General features: G+C 39.5%; 2 protein-coding genes and 1 long non-coding RNA gene across 7 annotated transcripts; 2 read left to right on the top strand and 1 right to left on the bottom strand.

The window, feature by feature from the left end:
- The first annotated feature begins 1,086 nt into the window (after nt 1-1,086).
- LOC145419268 (spartin-like) lies at nt 1,087-9,297 on the top strand. 2 transcript variants are annotated; one of them, XM_080307132.1, is made up of 7 exons: nt 1,087-2,005; nt 5,134-5,328; nt 6,033-6,189; nt 6,454-6,648; nt 6,751-6,912; nt 7,673-7,763; nt 8,776-9,297. In XM_080307132.1, exons 1-7 carry the CDS (start codon nt 1,205-1,207, stop codon nt 9,017-9,019), a joined length of 1,845 nt encoding a protein of 614 aa, XP_080163258.1. In that variant the 5' UTR covers nt 1,087-1,204; the 3' UTR covers nt 9,020-9,297. The 2 variants fall into 2 exon arrangements, with proteins under 2 accessions (XP_080163258.1, XP_080163259.1); XM_080307133.1 differs by lacking the exon at nt 8,776-9,297 and adding an exon at nt 7,974-8,619 and having other exon boundaries at nt 1,174-2,005.
- On the bottom strand, nt 2,306-3,644 carry LOC113036393 (uncharacterized). The gene is made up of 2 exons (XR_013911714.1): nt 3,278-3,644; nt 2,306-3,194 (listed from the first exon to the last, which is right to left on the bottom strand). It is a non-coding gene; the product is annotated as an uncharacterized LOC113036393 (long non-coding RNA).
- Nucleotides 9,298-9,441: 144 nt separating the features above from the next.
- On the top strand, nt 9,442-14,740 carry LOC145431408 (coiled-coil domain-containing protein 169-like). 4 transcript variants are annotated; one of them, XM_080307134.1, is made up of 8 exons: nt 9,442-10,056; nt 10,155-10,237; nt 10,515-10,625; nt 11,013-11,053; nt 12,148-12,246; nt 12,668-12,721; nt 13,442-13,518; nt 13,856-14,740. In XM_080307134.1, the coding sequence occupies exons 1-8, from the start codon at nt 9,980-9,982 to the stop codon at nt 14,052-14,054; spliced, it is 741 nt and encodes a 246-aa protein (XP_080163260.1). In that variant the 5' UTR covers nt 9,442-9,979; the 3' UTR covers nt 14,055-14,740. The 4 variants fall into 4 exon arrangements, with proteins under 4 accessions (XP_080163260.1, XP_080163262.1, XP_080163261.1 ...); XM_080307136.1 differs by lacking the exon at nt 12,148-12,246; XM_080307135.1 differs by lacking the exon at nt 13,856-14,740 and having other exon boundaries at nt 12,862-13,512.
- The last annotated feature ends 8,160 nt before the right edge of the window (nt 14,741-22,900 follow it).

Raw genomic sequence — 22,900 nt, 5'->3', positions numbered from 1 at the left:
TGAATGACCTTTATTATTCCTTGCCGTGTATCAGACAACGAACCAACGTAAGAGCTAGACAAACAAATAAAACAATTAACATATTATTCATGTAACAGCATCTTAACCGCTCATTACGCTGGTCTAACCGTTTTCTATTAAACTATATAATACATATTATGCATTTCAGATTGCTCAAATTAAATCATATACATTACAAACCTTGTTCCCCTGTCGACTGTAGCTAGAACCATTCGTTTTTGTACAATTTAACTATATTCTTCTCTCCCTTTTCTCCGTTAGCATTAGTTTTCCGTTTTCTTCCGTCTCTTTTGCACATCAAGTTGTTTACCGTTACATCATTCACTTCCGGTCACATAGAAAGTTACCAAAATAAAAGCACAAATGTCATATTACGTGAATATGAGATAGCTTTACATATTCGCCGTTACAATTGTGCATTAAATTGTAAATTAAATTTCACACCGGGATTTTCGGCGTTTTTAATTTGTCATCTTTAAAATGACATCTTTAATTTTTAAAGGTATAATTAAAGGATGTATAAAAGTCCGTGATTTGGGGGTCTAAACGGCTTTATCGTCATCATCATTCAGACGGGACTGACATATGTTTCGTAGATTTTAGACTGGCAAGGCATCTACAACAGTTAAAAGACGGACAATCGGTTTGGAGTTTACTTTGAAAGGACTGGCCGGAAGGCGTTTTTTTTTCTCGCGCCTATCCCGGTTACTTTGATGCGCGAGGCTGGTGGAGCGCGAGAAGACGCCGCAGAGTTAAGAGAAAACTGATATGAGGAGGGGATTTTCAAACCTAAATGTCAGTAGAACACTTGAAGATTCAAATAACGACTCTTTGAAGCATTTTCTTTTTTTTTGGCAGTAATTGAAGTTCAGTTTCCTAGTAGTCTCCCAGTGATGTGTGGGAAAGCTTTAGAAAGCTCGCACGCAGGTCTTGTTATTCAGGTAAAACCTGCCGTTTAACCTCTCTGCTGGCAACAGCTGCCAATAACAGTTACATTGCTGAGATTTTTCTCACGTAACTCATAAACGCTGCTGTCACAGAGTACGTAAGATCTGAATTAGTGCCACTGACTACATTTTCTTTCTAGAACAGGTACTATACACTATACACACACAGAAGAGAGCTAACAAGCTTTCATTATCTCCTCTCTAGTTTTCTTGCGCCCTTTCCTCAGTGGTAGGCAATGGGTGAACCTGCTGAATTACTGCTCATCAGGGACCAGTATGAGCTGGCGTTTCATTCTTTGAGTCGTGGACTGGCTGCTGAAGAGGCAGAGAAAAGAGCCGAGGCCCTCGAGTATTACAGGAAGGGTCGGCTGCACCTCACTCAGGGACTGGAGGTTCCCACTGGAGGGCAGCGGCAGCAGGGAGCGAACTGGGACACAGCCCGGCGGCTTCAACAGAAGATGAGGGATACTTTAAAGACAATTGAGAACCACCTTTCTGACCTGGAAACATCTCAGCTTACTATAACAGCAAACCAGAGAGACCAGCTGTTGAAGGATCTTTCTGTTCCCCAACTTTATCCAGACCTGGCACCTAACGGCCAGCCTCCCCAAAACTCTGTCCACCATCTCTACCCCACCATACCTGCTACCACCCACAACATTGTCCCAACCCCCAACACAGTCCCTGTCAGTCCTGCGACCCCTCCTGCTCCAGACACACTCCCTGCAGTGGTTTCAAAAACTATAGCCATGGCCAGTCCAGCAGAGCAGCCTCCAGCATACACACCACAGCCCACAGATGGGCACCGTATCCTGGCTTATGCTCCTGTTGAAGGTGGCTTTTGTCCAGGAAGACAGACTGCAGCAGTAGCAGGAGAAAATGGAACTGAACTGCTGTGCATCCCTTCCGGGGTGCAGCTGTTTTTTGTGGCACCAAACGGGCAAGTCAGCTCACTCTCCTCTCCAGGCTACCTTCGCATCATTGTGGTGAACAGTCAGCAGGATTCCCCTGCTGAAAAACCTGCAGTGTTTTTACATGTAAGTATATTTATTGTTAAGTGTATGTTAACCTGTGAGAGTGTGTATTTTAGAAAAGCATTTTTATTTTGGGCGTGTGTCCTGAAGAGCAAGCAGGTGTGACCCCAGGGGAATTGTTTCTTCTGTTTGAGAAGCCTTTCATAACTCTGAGTCAAAGAAATGTAACCAACTTTAAGGTATAAAGGTGAATTACAGCGCAATAATTACTTGGGCTCGTAATAAGACCCTGGCCAGAATCAGAAGACACCAAATTCGTATGGAGCCAAAGTATTGAGCAGCAATAATGACCTGGACACAATGTTAACTTTTGAGTAGCCACTCTTGTATTGTTACAAAGTATAACAGGTATTTGTCCAATTTGTACAGATAAAGTATAAAATAAAATAAATAGTGTGCACACTCAACAAAATAAAAGTACTCGTTGGGGCCCTTTAAGAATTTAGAGTTAAGCTGGCGATAGCCAACTTCAAAGGTCCTTGTGAATGTAACTGGAATGTATGAGTGCGTGGTGTGTATCTTCTTTGGGGTAGATCATCCTCAAAGTGGTTGGCTCGCCATCTATCACAACCAGAATATCGTCCTGGTCCTTGGACTTTTCCGTCCTCTCCAAAAAACCTGACCTATAATCCAGGTCATAAAATGTACATTCTAATCAGTCTGTTTCAGATGCATTGTTTAAGGTTAAAATACAAAATCAAAATATTGCATCACCTCATATTCATTGCATCAACATCTTAAATCTTATCAAATCTCACAGTTCTGTTGTACAACATTCAATTTTCAAGCATATCAAATATGAGAACTAAACATCTAAGTTGCTCAAATATTTCTCTATTCATGTAAACATTAATTAAACAATACTTATGGTAAGTAACCATTGACACTCAAAATACAATACACCATAACAAATTCAGAACTATGTGCAAATAAGCAACAAAATATACATATGAGTTCAGTTCAGAGGCATTAAAGCAGTGTGCTTAATTTCTCCACGCTATAGGCCTATTCGTGAGAGAGAAATGCACTAAAAATTACCCTCTAGATTACTTTAAACTCACAGTGAACTGACAAAATTTAGCTTTAGAGCAGCTAAGAACATGTTGCTCACCGTTGCTCTGTTTCACAAAAGCCCAACACACACTGGCGTTGGAATTGCAGCAGCTCTCCGGATGAAATGTGAGTGGTTAGCCTGTGAGACACCGAGCTAGCATTAGCATGATCGCGACGGTAAGTCTCTACAAGTTTTTTCCATCAGAATAACACTCGTCTTACCGACGTTGCCTCTCTCCTTCATCCAGCCACTCGACTCCGGACTTCCAGCAGGTAAGTAGGCTGGCTTTCCTTCCTCTCAATCCTGAGTTTTCCTCTCTTTTGTCCGTGGATTTCTCGGTTTGAGTAGCAGATGCCTCCACTCCTCTTGCTGAGATAAGAAAAACCCGGGACACCATGCACCTCCACCTCACTTCCTGGCTGACAGGGTCAATGCGGCCTGGGTAGGCTCTGATTGGTTGCTGAGCTAGGTGCCCTCACGTGGGGTGAACTGAGAGGTGCATTCAATGGTCATAGGAAATACGACGCTTGTTGATGTGGACAGTTAATATAAAGAGAATAAGTATGATATTTTTCATCTGGGCTACAGAAATGTTCCTCTTACAAATGATGACGTGTTTTTGACACATTCCTTAACCACTTAAAACACAAGAGAAGTTCCCTACAATAATAAATACACCTTTTAAATGTATTTTTTTATGTACAAGTCGAACAAGACAGTGTGGGACTCATGTTTCATATTATAATTTATGCTATATGCAAGGTTTACGTAATTTATACTTACTTTTTATAGTAATGTAGTGTGAGAAAATTAAAAGGTGCCACTTTTATTAGTAAATTATGGTATTATAAAGTCTTAAGTTTTTTTGTAGACTGCAATTTATGGATATGTTTAGTTCAACAATAAGTATGTGTGTCTACAAAATGTTGGAACTGAATGCTAAAAAGGCAGTGTTGTTAACTGATTTCTTACACCTTTTTTTTTTTAGCAACAAATGGTGGATTAGATGTATTTCTTTTCTGAAAAAAGGCCTTTAACATTTTTTAAAAAAAATATTAAAATAGTTACATATTAAGTTTTAATCATGCCACCAATTGATAGATTGCCCAAATGCTTCACCCTCAGCTTGCAATCCCATCATTGTTGTTACACTGAAACAGCAATGTTGCAGATGAAATTGGTTGCTGAAGTACAAATGCTTATTATTTATTAGACTCTTAAATGAATAACAGTCTAGTTTTCATTTAACAGAAAACTAGACTGTTTCATTTGAGACTTATTATAGCTTGTTCATCTATAGAGCAGATATTCGTTGCTTAATCTTTCCTGTGCAACAGTGTGATTTTATCTACTTTATATCCATTCATATCCTTTTTACTTTGTGCTTTCTGGCAACCTTCTGTGTGATGGCTTTTGTATTGAGTTTATATAAAATACCAATCTATTCTGGCACCTTTACAAAGCCTGTATTATGCTGTGCTGTAAACTGCACTGCAACCCATGACTCTTGTTTCCCACCCGACCAGGCTGGTAGGCTGCTCCTGTATTCTGTCCTTGCTTTGTTTTGGGCCAAGACAATGGTCCCATTAACAGATGACTCTGCGCTTCTGTTGTATTGCTGTTCAGTGTCCTGTGCCCTCACAGGGGTCATGTTATCAGCCGGCATACCAGTGGTACGATGCAGCAAGTGTCTGTATTTTGCCTCAGTTGAGAAGTGACATTAATCCTGAATCCTTAAATCCTACAACGTGTCTATAAACAGACTAGAGGAAATTGTAAATACTTGGAAATGAGAGTACAGTTTTATGCTCAAAAGAGAAAAAGAAAGCACAAATCCTTGGGAAACCCTTCAAACCAAATCTTATAATATCTTCCAGTGAAGTTATTTGATGAAATAAATTGCATATGGGACATATTCCCCCTCATGGAAACAAACACTCAGCAGATGTTGTCATTTCTCACACTCTGTGTCATATTAAAGATTTCAGGTTTCTGTTATAAACAGCAGATGTGGATCTAATTTCAAGGACTCTTAACATTCATCACCTACATATTTTAATGTCATTGTGTTTTCCAGGTATGCGATTGGATGTACCCACTGACAAAAGACACCCCAGTGCTGCTGGCTAACTCCGGGATCTTTATGTTCCCTGACTCCTTGGCAGAAATGCCAGGGTGCTATGCGGGTATAGTGTTGTCTTCTGAACTGCCTCCTGCAGACCTGCAGACTTTTCAGGACCTCCTGTCACAGCTTGCTGAATTCAGGATCCAGGTCAGCTTTTACTTCCTTTAGGAAACAAATGCAAGGGTGTGTATGTGTTGGAGCGGAGCTTTGGTGCAATTTTTATAGGATGTTTCTCCTGGTTTGGAAACAGAAAGACCTTGTAGGTAGTAGCTCCTGATGGCGCCTTGGAAATTTTATACATACATATACTGTCAATTTACTAACTAGTACAGGGAAGATGAAGCTTTTTGAGGTCTGCTATTTATTTGTGCCCAAAAATGATCATTGGGTATGTGAGGGTGTAATGATTTTATCTCTCCATTTTTACCTGTCTTATTGTCTCTATCACAAAGGTTAGCTGTAAAACTACCCAAAACTGTCAAACTGAATTAAAAGCCTTGTGAAACTCTACATTCAAAGCAGTTTGTTATATTGTGTCCATGCATTTAAACAAGCCCTGATTTAATAACTGGAAACGATGCAAAACAAACTCAGTGTCTTAGTGAGTTGTCTTAGTAAAAGCATTAATTGAACCTTTTTGTGGAAACTGAAAACTCATGTTGTGGCTGGTTTAAGTTGTTACACTAGATATACTAGAAACACATTTTTCTTTGACACTTCTTTGACACAGGAGGAATGAAGTGGTTATGTCATGTTGTAGGTAAAAAAATATGCCAACTCTGTTTGGGCGTACTTTTTTTTTTTTTTTTTTAAAGCAACCCACCCACTGTTTTTGTCCCTTGACTTAACAGGGTCCAGAGGGCACAGAGTCAGAGGTAGTCAACTTGAGTACGAAAGTCCCCCTTAATCCCACAAAAGAGCAAGTAGAACCGACTACATCAGCAGGAGAGCAGGAAAAACTACCACTTCCTGGATGGAGTGAGAAGATGGGTCAAGGAATCTTGACAGGTGAGTTTATAAGCAAGAGTCCTAATGAAGGGGAAAAAAATAACTTGTATATATCCCTTCAAAGTGTTGTATTGAATTCTTATACATTAGACATCCCTCTGTATAAAAAAATGCCCACTAGTGGGTGTTGTTTATCTTTGTAATGCCCTTCAGTGCTTCAAAGAAAATGTTGTTGAAATAGCTTTCATATAGTTTTATTAGAAATTTTTTAAATGACAGTTTCTTTGCTGTTGTACATTCACTATCTCAAATATATCTCCATAGGAGCGCTTCGGTTGAGTGATTCACTGATAAAAGGAGCAGAAGCTACTGGTAGGGCCATTCACAAAGGAGCAGCCAAGATTCGAGACCAACTCACACCTGAAGAGACTCCTTCAGAGGTCAGCCCCAGTACCACCAAACGTCTGGAGATGGCCAGAAAGGCCACTGGGGGTGCTGTTCGAGTCAGCCAGTTCTTGGGTGAGCACTACTTTGAAATAATCCAAGACATCATGTTTTTAAGTCATGGAATCTCTGAACTCTACTTCCAAAATAATAATGATTACCTTTCTGTATCTTTAGTGAATGGTGTAGGCACAGTGGCAGAAAAACTGGCAGAAAAGATGGCACCTCATGTGAAGAAACATGGTGCAAAACTGGTTCCAGAAGCTTTGAAGAAGAAAGAAGACGGCCAAGCTTCCAAAATGGATGGAGCCAAGTTTGTAGCGGTCAGCACTGTGCATGGTATGTACAAGACTTCAGGATGTTCACAACAAGGTTACAGTGCAGTAAAAAAAAAGTACTGAAATGAGTGGACTTGTTTCACATTTACCAAAAAAAAAACAACATCCTGATGATTCTCAAGACTTTTGGAAAAATATTCTGTGAATTGATGAGACAATTTTTTGGAGGGTTTGAATCCTCTTGTCTGCCATAAAGCTAACATAGCATTAGTAAAAAGAAGATCATACTATTAGTCAAACATGGTGGTGGTAGTGTGATGGTCTGGAGACTGGTTTGATGCTTCAGGACCTGGAGAACTTGATGGAAATCAATTATGCTCTGTATTAGAAAATCTTGAAGGAGAATATCAGGCCATCAGTTCACATCCTGAAGCAGAACTGTGTTTGAGTTATGCAGCAGGACAGTGACCTGAAACTCACCAGCAAGTCCACGTCTGAATGATTAAAACCCCCCAAATAAATGTCTTGAAGTGCCATGGTGAAAGTCTGAACTTAAAGCTAACAGAACCAGTTATTAGGTTTAGAGGGCATTTACTTATCTTTGTCCAATATTAAAATTTGATTGATGATCTGAAACAACACCTGCGTGACAAATATGCAAAAACTCAAGGAGAGGGCAGATGTTTTTTCAAGACACTAAATGTTAATCAGTTAAAAAATTGTGCATAGACTGATACAATTCTCATATCATCACTAGCACTAACTATCACATTAAAGTTCTAAAGTATAAGGTTTCTAAAATCGGTGATATTTTGAACTAGGTTTGGCTACCATTTGGTCCAGTCTGGAGACTGGAGCAAAACTTGTTGGGAAAAGTGTGGCAGCAGAGACGGTCTCAACTGTCACTTACAAGTAAGTTCATATATTTTAATTAATTCATGCTTTAGTATCATGAGTGGATTAATGTTATCTTTTGTTTCCATCTTGTTTCTGAACCTGTTTGGTCATTTTAAACATCAGTACCAAGCTGGATCAGAAACCAGTCTGATTCTTACCTACTTTGCCTCTTTCTTCTTGGGATGGTGGTGCTCTGACCTGCTTTTCACACCTATTTCTTTTCAGATTTAGGGGCTTAGAGAATCTTTTAAACTTGTCCAGAAACATATGACTGCACAGCGGACTAAAGGAAAAGGCTTGTAAACTAACACGTGTACCTGCTCAACCCTTTCATGCACACAGCAGTAAACTGTCAACAAGATAAATACAACAACATAACGCGGAACTAACTTAATCAAAATGGCATTTCTTAGTCATACATGTCAGACACAGAAAGTATGTGTTTTGGTTTCTGTTTTGACTCTTTGTAATTTAAAACCTTGCCTAAACAGGATACGTAACAGATTGGGTGTTTCCTTTGCTCTAGCCCCATAAATGCAACACTGCTTTTATGCTTCGTGTCTAATTCCCTCTGTGTGTTATTCAAAGAACAGTAATGGCTTTGAAAACATAAGTGACCTACACTCAGTGATATGTCTGAACACCTTCTGTGTAGACAAATACATCCCTGGAGTTGGTGCTACTGGGCTAATGTTCTGTTTGAGCTGTGGCTTCTGTGTAGACACAATATAAATATCAGGTGTCTTTCTGGGTCTGTCCATGTTACTGTTACATGTCAGCTTGTGCTGGGTGGTGATGCTTATGCTCTTCATACTATTTATCTGTAGATATTTTCCATAGTTTGTTGTTAATAAACAGCTATAAATAATGATATGACTGTGTTTTCCTAATTCTTTTGTCTTTTTTATGTGAATGACTGTAGTAAACAAACTTGCCCCAGATTTCAATTCACATGCTCATTAAATTTTCTTCCATCACACAACTCTACCACCATTTCTGTAACCTCACCACATTAATTGTGGTGAAGGTACGGCAACAATGCAGGCGAAGCCACAGACACTGGTCTCCAGTCGGTGATCAACATTGGCGTGACTGCAAACAACATCGATAATGTAGGCATCAAAGCCTTTTTCAAGAAGGCCGGCAAATGCACGGCCAAGGAATTGGCCGCAAAATCAAATGAAGAGAAAAAGTTGCAGAAGGAAGTACAAGAGGATGAGGCTGAGGCAAAAGATGTACAGCAGAACAAGGAAGAAGAGAAGAAAAAATAGATTTCCAGTGCATCTTAATGCCTTCCTGCATGTTTTATCTTTGATAGGGATCTTATGAAAAATAGACCTTTCAGTTCTTTGCTATATTTTGTCATGTCCATGTGAACATACTAGAATTAATTTAACACTGAATGGAGTTTTGCTTCTAATTTTAAGTTATTTAAGTCTGTGTTTCATTTATATACAGATATTAAGATATTCATGTTATATGTACAGATAGTCTTCAGCCTTGAATGTATGTATTCTTTTACTAATGTGATTAAACGTTTTTAGGCGCATTTAAGCAAGAGATGAATTTATAAAATGTCTGTCAGGAAAACAGAAAAGCAACAAACCAAAAACTCCTGCGCCCTTGTCGACGTTTCCTGATAAGCTGTGCCAAAAAAAAAAAGGTCGTCTGCCAAAAACTGCACGTATTTAAACTATGAATAACTTGTTGGTCTATAATATGTGAAACATATGTCACATGTATCCCTCGTGGAGGATATCAAGTCATCTTGAGCCACAAACAACATTCGTGTAACAAGGTAGAAGCGTCTGTTTTTGGCAGTGACTTCTATATATCCTTAATTTTTCCAGTTATAAAAATCTGGTTGATATTAAAAACGTGTTTTTAAGAGTAATCTGGCCAAGAGGATAGCAGATATTGCAACAAATATAACAATAGTTCTGTAAACATACTTTAAGTGGACAAAATGGACCGGGTTGGTTATAATGTAAGTACAATAGAGGGAGTTATAAAGATACTTAAAAAAACATCTAATTTTATGATTTGATATATAACCCCTTTGTAAACCCTGTTCACGGAGGTCTCTCTACCAAGATACGTAAAGATATTCCACATAAAAAACACAAAAAACACTGGATATCATTTTTTGGCACGCGATCACTTTTTGGCACAACACCGGAAACGGCGGTTTCCGTAGAAACCCAAACAAAGCTTAGATTTTTTTCAGAAACATGGCTAAAGCTAGCGAGGACTGTAAATACGCGTTGGCACGGCTGCAGGTAGAACTGGAAAAGGAGAGGGGGATGAAGTAAGTCTGAAATAACAACAGAAAGACCTTTTTTGTTTGTTTAAATAAATGTTAACTTACACACTGCAAGAATAGTATAATTTAGTTCTTGGTCGTAGAGAAATGCTTGAAGAGTCAGTGTCTGATCTGCGGAGTACCACGAGTGAACTCCAAGAAAGACTGCACAGTGTTGATGGGGAAGGTAAGCAAAATTAAAGTGACTGGTAGAATTGGTTGGTCAATTGGTTGACTAAATATCCGTGCTAAAGAGCGCTTGAACAGGTGTAATAAACTGTCTAGTGAGTGTATGTGTTTAAATGTATGTTAGCTTGAGTACTGTTTACCACATGATATTACATTAGGACCTCCAGAAAAAAAAATAAAGGTCAGACATGGTTCTCTTTTTGTTGTCGGTAATGTCTTCAGTCCTCAAAAGGACTATATTATGATGGTTTTCTATGTTTCTGCTGATGTATCAGGAAATGAGTGGAGGACAAGGTATGAGACACAGGTAGAGCTAAATGGGCAGCTGGAACGGCAGATCTCACTCATCCGTGAGAGACTGGAAGACATAAGAGGAAACCCTGTGGGTAAGTTCTCAGGCTTTCAAAAAACTTTACTGTGAAAGCACATTCATTATGTTGCAGTTTTTTCACAAGTGTTTGTAAGTAACAACACTATACCTCTGTGTATAGTGTGGTTGTCTTTCTCCAGATCAAGAGTAGTGTCATCTGCAAAAACTCTTTTAAATATATGAGCTCAACATTTCCAATACATGAAGCATTTGTGATGATGATGTTGCTCGTGTAAAATAGGCAACTTGGGAGGAAAATATTTATTTTTCAAATAAACTCTCTTTTTCCATTTAGTGCAATAAATAAGACAAGATGGAATACTTCCACCCATCTCGAGAAGTTTTTTTTTTCAGTATTATGCATACACACATAATACTCAAATGCTCTTGCTTTTTTTTGCAGACCGACTGGCTTCTATTCGGTCGTATGAGGACATGCCAGTGGTGAGCGCAAATGTTCATTTTCCACTGAGGGTTTGTCTTTATCAGTTTTGTTAAATTTGATATTTTTTTTCCAAGGACAGTTTGACAAAGCGAGAGGGAGCTGCAAGTGTAAGACAGAAGCACGCGCCACAAGATAGAGCCAGAGATGCAGAATCGGTTAAAGAGAGTGGACAGCACAGGCAGAACTGTTTGGCCAGCTGCTCTCTATTCTCCTGCTGATGCAGGATGAATAAGCCAGAGTTTAATCACAGCGCTGTAATCACAGGATTACAAACCATGGGAGAGTAATACACACTAATTACAATACTTTAAGGCACACCAAAGGTTGCACAATACAGTCTAAATATGTGTGTATTTCTTAGAGCAGTGCTAACAGATGCTTATTAGTGTAACCAAGGAAACAATATTGCATACTGGAAGTCTTTAGACAAACTGAGCATGACAGTATGAGAGAGTGAGCATGTGAGAGGAATGTTATCACGATACTGTTAATATGGAGGTAAATGAAAGTGTTCTGGTAAAGTAAGCAATACAAGAGCATGCTACTATGTCTAAAGCTCTAAAGAATGAGGCTAAGAATATTTCTGATTAGTGATCTCAGTGCCTCAAATGCATCCTCTTAGTGGCATACAACTCTAACACAATTAATGATTAGGAAGAAAAAAAATGTGATCTAACCAAGCAGAAAAGAACACTTGGCTGATCCGAAGACATCAGACTGATATTCAGAGAGTGGTACTCATAGATTTCAAGTATTGCAACCTTAAAACACTCTCCTCTCAGGTGCACAATGAAAAGAAGCAGACTGTTCCAAACCTAGAAAATTGCAAAGGTCTTACTGGTCTTTTCTGGGCTATAAATCTTACCATTTCACAGGGCTAATGTGTTTATATGGTTATTAAAATACGTATGAGCTCAGTCCATTTTTGTACTCGTGTTTTCTGCATTAACGATGCTGCTATTGTTTGATCCCGTCAGGCAGCACAGTGCAATTCAAGAACAAATTGATTGGTAATTCAGCAGCGTGACACCCTCGTACTCTGTGGCCTCTTTGTCGTGATTTGTTTCTAATTAACGGGAACGCTTTGGCACAGGAAACACTGAGACAACGTCTGAAGCTCCTGACCGGGGAGAAATCTGACCTCCAGAGTCAGCTAATGGATTGTCATCTTCAAATTGAACAAGAAGGAAAGGTGTGACTCCTAGCTGTCCCTTTTGACATAGAACAGTGAGAGGGATTGTTTGAGGTCACAACGTCTGCTGTTCTACTTATGTTTTTTTTTTTTTAATTTCTTAGACAAGCAGCTTTAGTTTTTTCCAGGTAATAAATAGTTTACTTGTGAGTAGCCACCATTAGCAGTGGATTGAGAAAGATTTAGTTTTGTTTATTGTTCTGCTCAACAAAGAGAGAGATATTCGCTGAATGCTGGTTTAGCAAACGACACGTGCAGTCAGTAATCCCTGTTGCTAATTAACATTGAAGACTTGAGAAGTGCACACACAAACATACACACATTGTACCCACGAGCAGATAGATTATTGCTTGATAGAACAAGCGTGGCTCATGAATACAAATTTGTGACGGTATAGCTTGCTGTTTTTTCCAAATTTCAGGCTTTTCATAAAACCAATGATGAGAGGCGGGCATACCTGTCAGAAATTGCTAAGGTAAGCAGTCACAATCTTAAGCAAATACCCGTTAACGACTAATCCTTGACTGCTAAACACATGCTCTGGTAAGTGTTACAGTAAGTGTTATACTTCTAATGACATACTCTGCATACTGTGTTTCTGCTTTTTTCATGCAGCTCTCATTTATTCTCCTGTTATATAACAGGTCAGTCTGCTCAGGCAAAAAAGGAAGTCAAGGACTTTCCTCTGTATGTTGCAACAAAACAGGTTTCTGCAGAGCGCAAGCTGAAGTGAAACTGAGTTCACTGTGTTTTAGAGACCATAGGTCACAGTTACTGCAGCTTTACATCATGTGTCTACAGCAGGGATGTCAAACTCATTTTACATCATGGGCCACATATAGCACACTCTGATCTTAAGTGGGCCAGACCAGAAAAGTACATTTAACTGAAGATTTAATCACTGAGATGTCTTTAATGTACAAAAATGTCAGTTTAATGGTGCATTTACGTTTTTCTTCATAATAATGTGTAAAATTACAGAAAAAGGTTCTGGTAGCTCATTGCTTGCCCAGCTGTAAAACTGATGAAAATAAAGTTAAAAGTTCAAAATCTATGCACTTCTTCACATTTTTCAAAGCCTTCCAGTGAGCCAGATTTGAGTCTTTACTGGGCCAATTCCTGCCCACGGACCTTTTGTTTGACACTCCTGGTCTAGAGTGGACTTGAATTACTAATCGGTTCTCTTCTCCTACAGCTGTCATCTACCCATGAAGCTCAAAGAAGACAGTACTTTGCACAGCCACAGAGGGCACCAGAGAGCAAACAAATGAGGTCTGTGAAGCACAAGGCCCACAGATTATGGACAAAATAACATAAACTGCAGCGCAATAACATGCTTTATAGAATGAATGCAGAATGAGCTTCACTTATTAATTTGGGAGGAAGCAATACATGTGTCACTGAAATCAGTTTTCCCTCAACTCCTTAACTGTGTATTCATGCTTGACAAACAATTCATGCTGTAAATAAATAAATAGATTCTGACATTTTCTAAGGCTATTATTGACATAATGACTGTTAGATAAAGCCACTGACATTGTTGTTTTAATCAAAGCAATTTTGGTAGATATAAATTGTACTTTTCTCCCTTTCATCTCCTGTTGCTTAGAGGGAAGCAGACTGGCAGGAAGGCAGAGGCTGATTCTAAGAAAGGAAAAGAGGGAGGAGAAGAAGATGGTGGCGAGGCCTTTGTGAAAGAAAGAGGAGGAGGTGATGGTGGAAGAATAGCAGAGAGAAAAGGAGAGAAGAAATTACAAAGGAAAAGCAGGTTACCCACGCTTAAGCACAACCCGAAGCACGATCCGTAACCCAAACTTAGTCATGTTGCTTTTGGTTATGCTTTAGTTCACATTGCGACTGATTATGTTGAAATACTGCAGTTTCTACACTAACCAGCCACTTAATTAGGTACACTTTGTACTGTCCAGTACTCAGCTGGACCTCCTTTTTCTTTAAGAGCTGCCACAATTCTTTATGGTATTGATTCAACAACCTGCTAGAATAATTCCTCACAGATTTTGGTCCTTTTTGCATCATGCAGTGGCTGTACATTTGTTGGCTGCACATCCATGATCTAAATATCCCATTTCACCACAACTCAAAGTTGCTGTACTGGATTGAGATCTGGTGATTGTTGAAGACATTTGAGTAAAATTTGAGGTGATTTGAGCTTTGTGACATGATGCAGTGTCCTGCTGCAAGCAGTCATCAGAAGATAGGTACACAGTGGTCATAAACAGATTATTAGCAACAACACTCAGGCAGGCTGTGGTGTTTAAACAATACAGCGCTGATACTAATTGACCCAACGTGTGCCAAGAAAATATCTCTCACACCATTACACCACCTCCAGCAGCCTGAACTGCTGACAAAAGGTATGATGGATCCATGCTTTCAAATTGTTTATACCAAATTCTGATGCTGCCAGCTAAATGTTTCAGTGGCAAGACTCATCTTGCCAGACGACATTTTTCCTGTCTTCTGTCGTCCAATTTTTGTGAGCCCTTTTTCGATTCAGTTAAATTTTATTTATATAGTTCTCAGTCATCACAAGGCACTTTATATTGTAAGGTTGAGAGCCCACAGTAATACAGAGAAAACCCAAACAATCAGAAGGAACCCCCATCAGAACCAATTTTGAGGGAGGGGCAACCACCTGCAGCAGCTGGTTGGGGGTGAGGGGAGGGAGACAGGACAAAAGACACGGTGTGGAGAAGAGCCAGAGATTAATAATGACTAATGATTAAAAGTAAAGTGGTGGATAAACACATAATGAGCAAGAACAGGTGAATGAATGAGAATTGCTCAGTGAATCATGGGAATCCCCCAGCAACCTAAGCCTATTGCAGTGCTGCAGTGGGAGGATTCAGGGTCACCAGGCCTGATCCTAAAATCAGAGAGGGTGTCTGTCACCAAAACAAAATCAGAACCGCAAGTAAGATAGCAGTCTGAGTGCTCTATGTGGTACTATGAGGTCTTTGATATGAGATGGACCTTTAGATTTGATTCGGGATTTAACATGGAGCCAATTAAGAGGACCTAAAATGGGAGAAATACTGTCTTTCTCTTGTCAGGACTCTTGATGCAGCATTTTAGATCAGCCAAAGGCTTTTTAGGGAGTTTTTAGGACATCCTGATAATAATGAATTACAGTAGTCCAGCCTAGAATTTGTTTTTCCAGCATTACTCTGACACAGGATGTTTCTAATTTTAGAGATGTTGTGCAAATGCAAGGAAGCAGTCCTACATATTTGTTTAATATGCGTATTGAAGGACACATCCTGGCCAAAAATAGCAAGTAATACCATACTGAGGTGCGGTATTCTACTTCAGTAGCTCGTTTGCTTCAAGGTGTTGCGTGTTCAGAGATGCTCTTCTGGTTATTTGAGTTACTGTTGCCTTCAATTTGAAGAAGTCCATTCTCCTCGGACCTTTGACATCAACAAGACATTTTCAACCTGAGAACTGCTACTCATTGGATATTTTCTCTTTTTCTGACCATTCTCTGTAAACTCTCAAGATGGTTGTGTGGGAAGATCCCAGTAGATCGGCAGTTTCTGAAATACTCTCTGGCACAAACAACCAGGCCACATTCAAAGTCACTGAAACCACCTTTATTCCCCATTCTGATGCTCAATTTGAACTTTGGCAGATCAATTTGATCATGTCCATATGCCTAAATGCTTTGAATTGCTGTCGTGTGATTGGCTGATTAAATATTTGTGTTAACAAGCAGTTCAGCTGGCATACTTAATAACATGAATGTGAATGTATTTCGTTTTTTCTGTCCATTTGCTGCAGTTGGTATTGTGTTTTTATTTTTGTATTTTTTTTTCATTTGATAAGGTAACCACAGTATTAACCTGATGTCAAGCTATAAAAGGCTACATTCACAACAAAGTGTGGGCTTAGTGTTTTCTTACGTGTTTCTTTGAACAAGGAGATGAATTATTTAAAAAGAGAAATGTTTCAAATATGGGTTTTTAAACTTTTGTGGCTAAGGCCTTTATTTCAGGACAGGAAACAAGCTGAAGGCTTTGAGTCTAGTGTGCTACAAGCCTGCCAAGTTGAACATTTCTTGTGTCACTGCAGTTTTTTTTAACACCTCCTACGATTCACATTACGTATGCAGCACCACATCACCGCTCTCACTGTTTGTAGTTTCTCCACAGAGCAAACAGTCACCCATGTCCCACCTACTGACCACCTTTTCAAATGTGGGTGTCAGAAAACTCTATCGATATGAGATGAAGTAGTGAATAGGAAAAAAACAACAAAAAAAACAAACACCAGGAGTACTGCTTCAGTTGTATTTGTGAAACGTGTAGGATGGTTTCAGTTCTTCTCAGCCTTGCTGAATTACACTGAATTAAAACAAAATCACAAAGCAGACAACATGGTGCCATAGGCATAAATTGTATAATTTAATTTTTTTGTCCTGTCCCTGTAAATCCTCTGAAAAGTATCGCCTGATCAGCTCGAGTCCTAATGCTTCGCGGACCCGGAGCTTTACGTGCATTGATCCTGCTGAGGGATCTCCTCACGCTGTCCGGGGACAGAGTCATCACCTGGTCACCAGGAGGGGGTGGGGTCTTCTGTGCAGTGGTGCTGTTTTGGACTTCAAAGCGAGCAAAGAAAGTATTCAGCTCGTTCAGCAGGGGGATAGTGCTATCACAGGTCTGTGGTGGGGGCTTGTAATCTGTGATGGAATTATTGTTCTGCACACACACACACACACACACACACACACACACACACACACACACACACACACACAGAAAGTAATGATAATTGGGCAGTAAAATCCATATTGGCATGAATACAGAGACTATACTTTCTTGTGTTTATTGTCCCCAGAGTTCTGGATTATAGGGTTGCAGTGAGGTGAAATCAGAACTTTTTGGATTTCTATACTCAGAAACTCATGCTTGTCATCTGTTTTTTGTAGATGGCAAACAAAGCTTACTGCAGAGTGCAATCATTAAGACACCTCATGTAGTGCTCTTGTGGGGTTTAAAAATGAATTATGAGTTGTGATGATGCAAATGATAGAGCCGTATATTGCATTTGAAATAAGATATACAGCGTTGATTTGAAAAGCGCAATACTTACCACACACATATGTATGGAAGGGGCGAGTCCTTGGTGTCAGAGATGATAGAAACCCTCAGGTTCCCATCACTCTTTTTCACTTCTTGCACTCCTTCTTTTGAACCCACTGACACCCTATTAGCATTCCAGCTCCTTTTCTCTGATTGTTGCCAAACATAAATCACAGGTTTGCATTGAGAGGGGAATGGCTCAGTCACGATAGTGAACCTGCTGGTTCAGGGCAATGACATTATACTTATCCCTCTGGTTTAAATTTGCACTTGGATAACTGACTGGTTAGTGTGATGTCCCTGGGTTATTTTACACAGAGGGCCTGTGAGACTGTTAGGCGATGATGGCATCTTGACTAAGGATAAAAGGAAACATTCATTATCAAAATACAATAGAAAATGTCAACTAAAAAAACCACTAAGAAACAACAAAATGAATATTTCAAGAAAGCAATGAGAGCACTAAATGCACCATTTAAAAAGCAAAGAGATTCTGGGCTATGTACAGTACATATGTGGCTCACATTACTCTGTGTTTGGTCGTGCACTCTGCCACACAAATAAGTCAGAACATTTTGTATTGATGACGCAGCCCTATTTGCAAAGCAAATAAACCCAGAACTCTCCACATATGCTTTATCTCTGCTGTCCTATAACCTCAATGGCCAGAAACCTCATGACCGATGTTACATTACCAGCAACAAAACCTTTCAGACATAGATGGAGTGATTTCTAGCACATGCATGTTTGCTTGTAAAGTTAAGTTAAATGTTTGACATTTTGGAGAGTGCACCTTCATGACACCATTTTCATCCATATGGTAACACTTGAGCCAGCAGCTGGTTCTCCTAGTTTAGCATGAAGATGGTAGCTGTGGGAAAACAGCTGTCTTGGCTCATTCAAACGATGATGTCTATCCAACCAGTTTAGAGTGGTTTTTAAAAAATGTACAGCACTGTTCGTAAGTCTTAAGCCACCCCATGTCTCTTTATGTTTTATTAGAAAAATGGGGGTGGTGGTCCAATTCGGCTCGGGCCTCCTCCATGTGTGTGTGGGGCGGTGTCTCTGCCATGTGCTGGGCAGTTTTTGGATGCCTGTGGGCCTGGGGTCATGTTCTTGCTTCGTGCCAAGGTGACAGGCCTCTGGCAGGGTCAGCTTACAGTTCCCTTTGGTTCACTGGGACTCTTGCCTTTTGGGATCAGCCTTTCCTGCTAGGATAGTTGCAGAGTTGTTGCCGAGATGTGAGGCCTCAGGCCTTTGGTACTCTTGGGGGCTGTGAACGCCCGGATCTCAGGCTATAGTGGGGGGATTATTGTACCTTCCTACCCGCATTATTAATTACATTTTATGACAAAGACACAGATACTCACGCCCACTCACGCAAACACACAATGAGAAGATCGTTGATTTGTGTATTTGTGCACTTTCATATTTTTCTGTTCCAGGTGCTGCATGTCTTTTTCCTTTTTCTTTCTTTCCTTACTTCCTAACAGTTGGTGAAACATTGTGCTTTTTCATTTGTGCTCTAAACTTTATCTATATTTTCTCCCATTTTTTCCTCACCTGTCAGCTTACACTTTGGTTTTACTACACATATATTGTAAAAACTGAAATAAGAGTAATGGGAATTAATAAATACACAGATAAACAAAACATACGAACAAGAGACGTCTCGAGAAAATTTATAGAGCTCAAAGCAAAATATGTTTGGCACTACATCACATTCAGAGCGTAATTCTGATTGCAAAAGCTGCAAGACAAGACAGGTTTAAAAAGGAAGAGAAAAAGATAGATGGGAAATAGGAGCAGTGATTTATTAAAACAGGTAAAGACACATGGAAATATCAGTCTGAAATTTAGCCCCAAACCATGGCAGAGTCTCGACTGTGTTTAGATGGTGGTGGTAGACACGCAGCGTTGTACCTTTCAGCCACTGTTCCATTGACAAAAGGCTTTTACTGCATATCCTGAAGGGTATCTGGCCCTTCAGCTGATACATACTGACGGGTGGATGGATCAACTGAAGGAGCAGATGCATCTCTCTGATCATGTGTCAGGTCTCTACTGGGTGTTTTCCTATTACCGTACTTAAGGCCTGACTTTCAGGTACTGTTTATCTGCTGTTGGCAATTTTTCAGGCCTGCCACATCGCCCTTAGTCATCCACTTATCCAGATTCATCTTTTTTTTTATTATTAGAGGCTCACTGCACACCTTATGCTAATCTCTCTGATTGTTGCCAAACATAAATCACAGGTTTGCATTGAGAGGGGAATGGCTCAGTCACGACAGTGAACCTGCTGGTTCAGGGCAATGACATTATACTTATCCCTCTGGTTTAAATTTGCACTTGGATAACTGACTGGTTAGTGTGATGTCCCTGGGTTATTTTACACAGAGGGCCGGATAATATATCGAGTACGGGAGAGAGTATGAGCGTGCAGCGTTTAAAGCGTGGAAGTACTGACCTTACTTTGAGTTTGACTCCATAAAAAGTGACAAAAACATTAGTGTCCGTTGTGCGTGGGAAGAAAACTTCTTTTTACAGCGAAAAAAACCCTAAACAAGCTCCGAGTGCGCAACGACGTAATGGGAAATTCACAGAGAAACTCGCGGATTCCTCCACTGACCACTGCGGCACACCTGCACCAGGGTAAACCTCCGCCTACCTCAGTCCTGCTTTACAGGTGAAAATAGAGCAAAAGGACCGCTAGTCTTTGACTTTATTTATTTTCTGCTGTGTTTTACTTGCATCTATTTGAAAGACTGAGTGTAAACGCAAAAAATATTTTATTTTATGTGCTGGAATGTGTAGAAAATAGGTTTAAATGTTAAACTAATTTCTTCAAGTCAGAGAATGGCGCATATTTTAGTTGATGCATAAAGTTAAAAGATTAAAACTGATAAAACAAGTTAAAAAAGAGACTTTTCCATTTGATTACATTTTGTATGATGGATTATGCAGAAAAAGTAGAATTGGGCTGAAAGATCTATCACTTTATCACCTATTCAGGTTGTAAATCGTGTAATTAATTACTTTTGAAAATAAGTAATCAGTAAAGAAACAAAATTACTTTTTTGGGGAAGTAGTCAGTAATTAGTTACTGATTACTTTTTTCAAGTAACTTGACCAACACTGCGGCTGACTGCTTGAACAAACTACCAAAAGGCAAACAATCAAACAATCAGCTGCTATTACGTTGGCTAAGGAAAGCCTCCATAACTAATAATCTATGACTGTTTATTTTATTGTTACATTTTTAATGTAATTTATCAACACAGTCATGCAATGTTGACGCTGCCTTTAACTAAATCCCCCAAACTATGTAAACATCAAAATTTGATTGATTTAAGAGTCATTCATTTTTTCCACAGAGGCATTTTTATATGGATATTTTTATCCATAGATAATTATTTTTATCCATATAAAATAGATAACATTTTTATCCATGTAGAAATCAGTGATTTACTTAAAACCTAAGTAAATTATTCAGTAAGATGATATCTAAGATGATATCTAAGAACATATCAGACCACTGTACTTGCTTTGGTTGATCTCCTTGGTTCTCCTTTCTACTTCAGTATTCAGCGTGACTAAGTAATAATGCTAAGCAGGCCCAGTAACTCAAGTCTGGTCTGGACTAGCATGTTCTGGCCTTGTGCTATTGCCCCATGTACCTTCAAATAATAAACAGCTGTGGTTACTTAGACATTTTTTTTATTCTGTCTGGATTGGATTCAAGATCTGATTACAATCTGATTACCTTGTGGCTATGTAATCTTTCTTGGCATTTCTTCGATTAGCTCCCTGAATTCTCTGTTATCTGTTTTTTTTATTTAATGCAGTAATTACCCTTATTTATACGTTGTCCTCAAACAGCAAAGGACCAGTTCAGCTTAGAAGCTGCTATTTTTCCTGAAATAGGAGGAGGATTTCTATGATTAAATTATGATTTGATATTAATTGGATGCACAGAAAAAGAGAGCAGAGCAGGGCAGAGGGCCTGTGCTGAGAGAGCCAGCAACAAATCTGGTGAAGTCATGTATATGGCACAAATTTTCTGGACTCTTTTTGATTATTTTATGAAAACATTTAAACCATCCCTCCTAAACTTGACAGAAATCTATTCATTGTAACAACCCACCTTCCAGGCTTCATGCTCTACTTTGTTTTCTTTTGGCAGCAGCCTTGATCATTAGAGAAGTGAAGCTAAGAGTTGGGAGTGATTAAGGTTACAAAAGTCTGTTCCTCTGGTCTACTCTCTCTCTGGGAAGTTGTACTTATAGTTTCCTTGGTTTGTTGGTTTTCTTTGTTTTGATGACTTTGTCTAATTCTCTTACATACATTCACAATCGCCCACGCATGCCTCGATGCATTACATTCCACAACTTGCTGTAAGTTTTGAGAAACTAATTAAATAAGGTCACTGGAAAAAATAAACCTTTTGTTTGGACTTTCTTTTGTTTCTAGGCTAAGCCAAGTTTGTAACATCATCCACAACTGTGTCCAATGGGAACCGTCAGGAAAAGGCACGAGAGATGCTGGAAGCAATTGCTTAACAGATTCCCAAGAAAGTGCAACAAAAACCTGGAAATGAGTGCTTGAGCAACTATGATGCTTAATAGTTTAAGAAGAATTTTTCTGGAAAGCAACGATGCCCCAATGGATACATTTTTAGAGTTTTTATAAAATTTACATGATGTCATTAGGGTGTTTGATTTTCACTGGAAACGTGAGGTAGAGTGGGTTCAGAGCTTTGCAATGGATTCCACATTAAATCTTACTTTAAAACATGACCAGTGCTGGATTTTGTAATACTGGAACACATCTGGAAAACAAATGTGGTAAACATGATGGCTGCAACTCGGTGCATTTAGGAGTGTAGATATGGTTAAGATTACCTGCTGAAGTTCAAGCCATGCATCAGAATGGGGAAGAAAGGTGATATAACTGACTTTGACCATGCCATAAAACTCACTAGACACTGCTGGTCTACGGAAATGTTTCCACGACCGGCTCTAGAGTTTACAAAACTATCCAAAAAAGAGCAACTATCCAGGGAGTGGTGGTTTCCTGGGTCCGAATACCTTGTTGGTTTCAGAGGTCAACCAAGGTATACAAAAGAGTATCTCTAAATGTAATGTGTGTTCGTCGTCGTAGGGAAATTACTCCTGTGCATTTAACCCATTCACCTAGTGAAGCAGTGGGCAGCCAATGCAGTGCCCGGGGAGCAGTGTGTAGGGACGGTACCTTGCTCAGGAGAACCTCAGGGTAGCCGTCCCATGGAGTCAAACACACGACCTTCCGATTGTGGAACAACCACTCTACCTACTGATGTGTGAATATGCAAATGTAAAACTTACAGCAGCAGAAGACTGCATCAGATGCCATACCTCCCAACTAAGAAAAGCAATCCTAGACTACAATTTGCAAAAATATGAATAATTTTTGTTTGTTACAATATTGCTCTGATGACTTTTGATTCATGCTGCAACAGTCAGATGGTGGGGTCAGAATTTAGCATAAATAACATGAAAGCATGGCTAAATCCT

Source organism: Astatotilapia calliptera, chromosome 10 (genome assembly GCF_964374335.1).
Source record: "Astatotilapia calliptera chromosome 10, fAstCal68.1, whole genome shotgun sequence".
In the NCBI taxonomy this organism is placed as follows: domain Eukaryota; kingdom Metazoa; phylum Chordata; class Actinopteri; order Cichliformes; family Cichlidae; genus Astatotilapia; species Astatotilapia calliptera.
Note: the sequence above shows the minus strand (reverse complement) of the source record. Positions and strands in the feature narration are given on the sequence as shown.

Excerpts from the sequence above, each read along its gene's own strand:
- LOC145419268 (XM_080307132.1), top strand. The coding sequence starts at position 1,205 with ATGGGTGAACCTGCTGAATTACTGCTCATCAGGGACCAGTATGAGCTG. Across the intron at positions 6,190-6,453 it reads GGGTCAAGGAATCTTGACAG|GAGCGCTTCGGTTGAGTGAT; the intron begins GTGAGTTTATAA and ends ATATCTCCATAG. Across the intron at positions 6,649-6,750 it reads TCGAGTCAGCCAGTTCTTGG|TGAATGGTGTAGGCACAGTG; the intron begins GTGAGCACTACT and ends CTGTATCTTTAG.
- LOC145431408 (XM_080307134.1), top strand. The coding sequence starts at position 9,980 with ATGGCTAAAGCTAGCGAGGACTGTAAATACGCGTTGGCACGGCTGCAG. Across the intron at positions 10,057-10,154 it reads GAAAAGGAGAGGGGGATGAA|AGAAATGCTTGAAGAGTCAG; the intron begins GTAAGTCTGAAA and ends TCTTGGTCGTAG. Across the intron at positions 12,722-13,441 it reads ACCTGTCAGAAATTGCTAAG|CTGTCATCTACCCATGAAGC; the intron begins GTAAGCAGTCAC and ends CTTCTCCTACAG.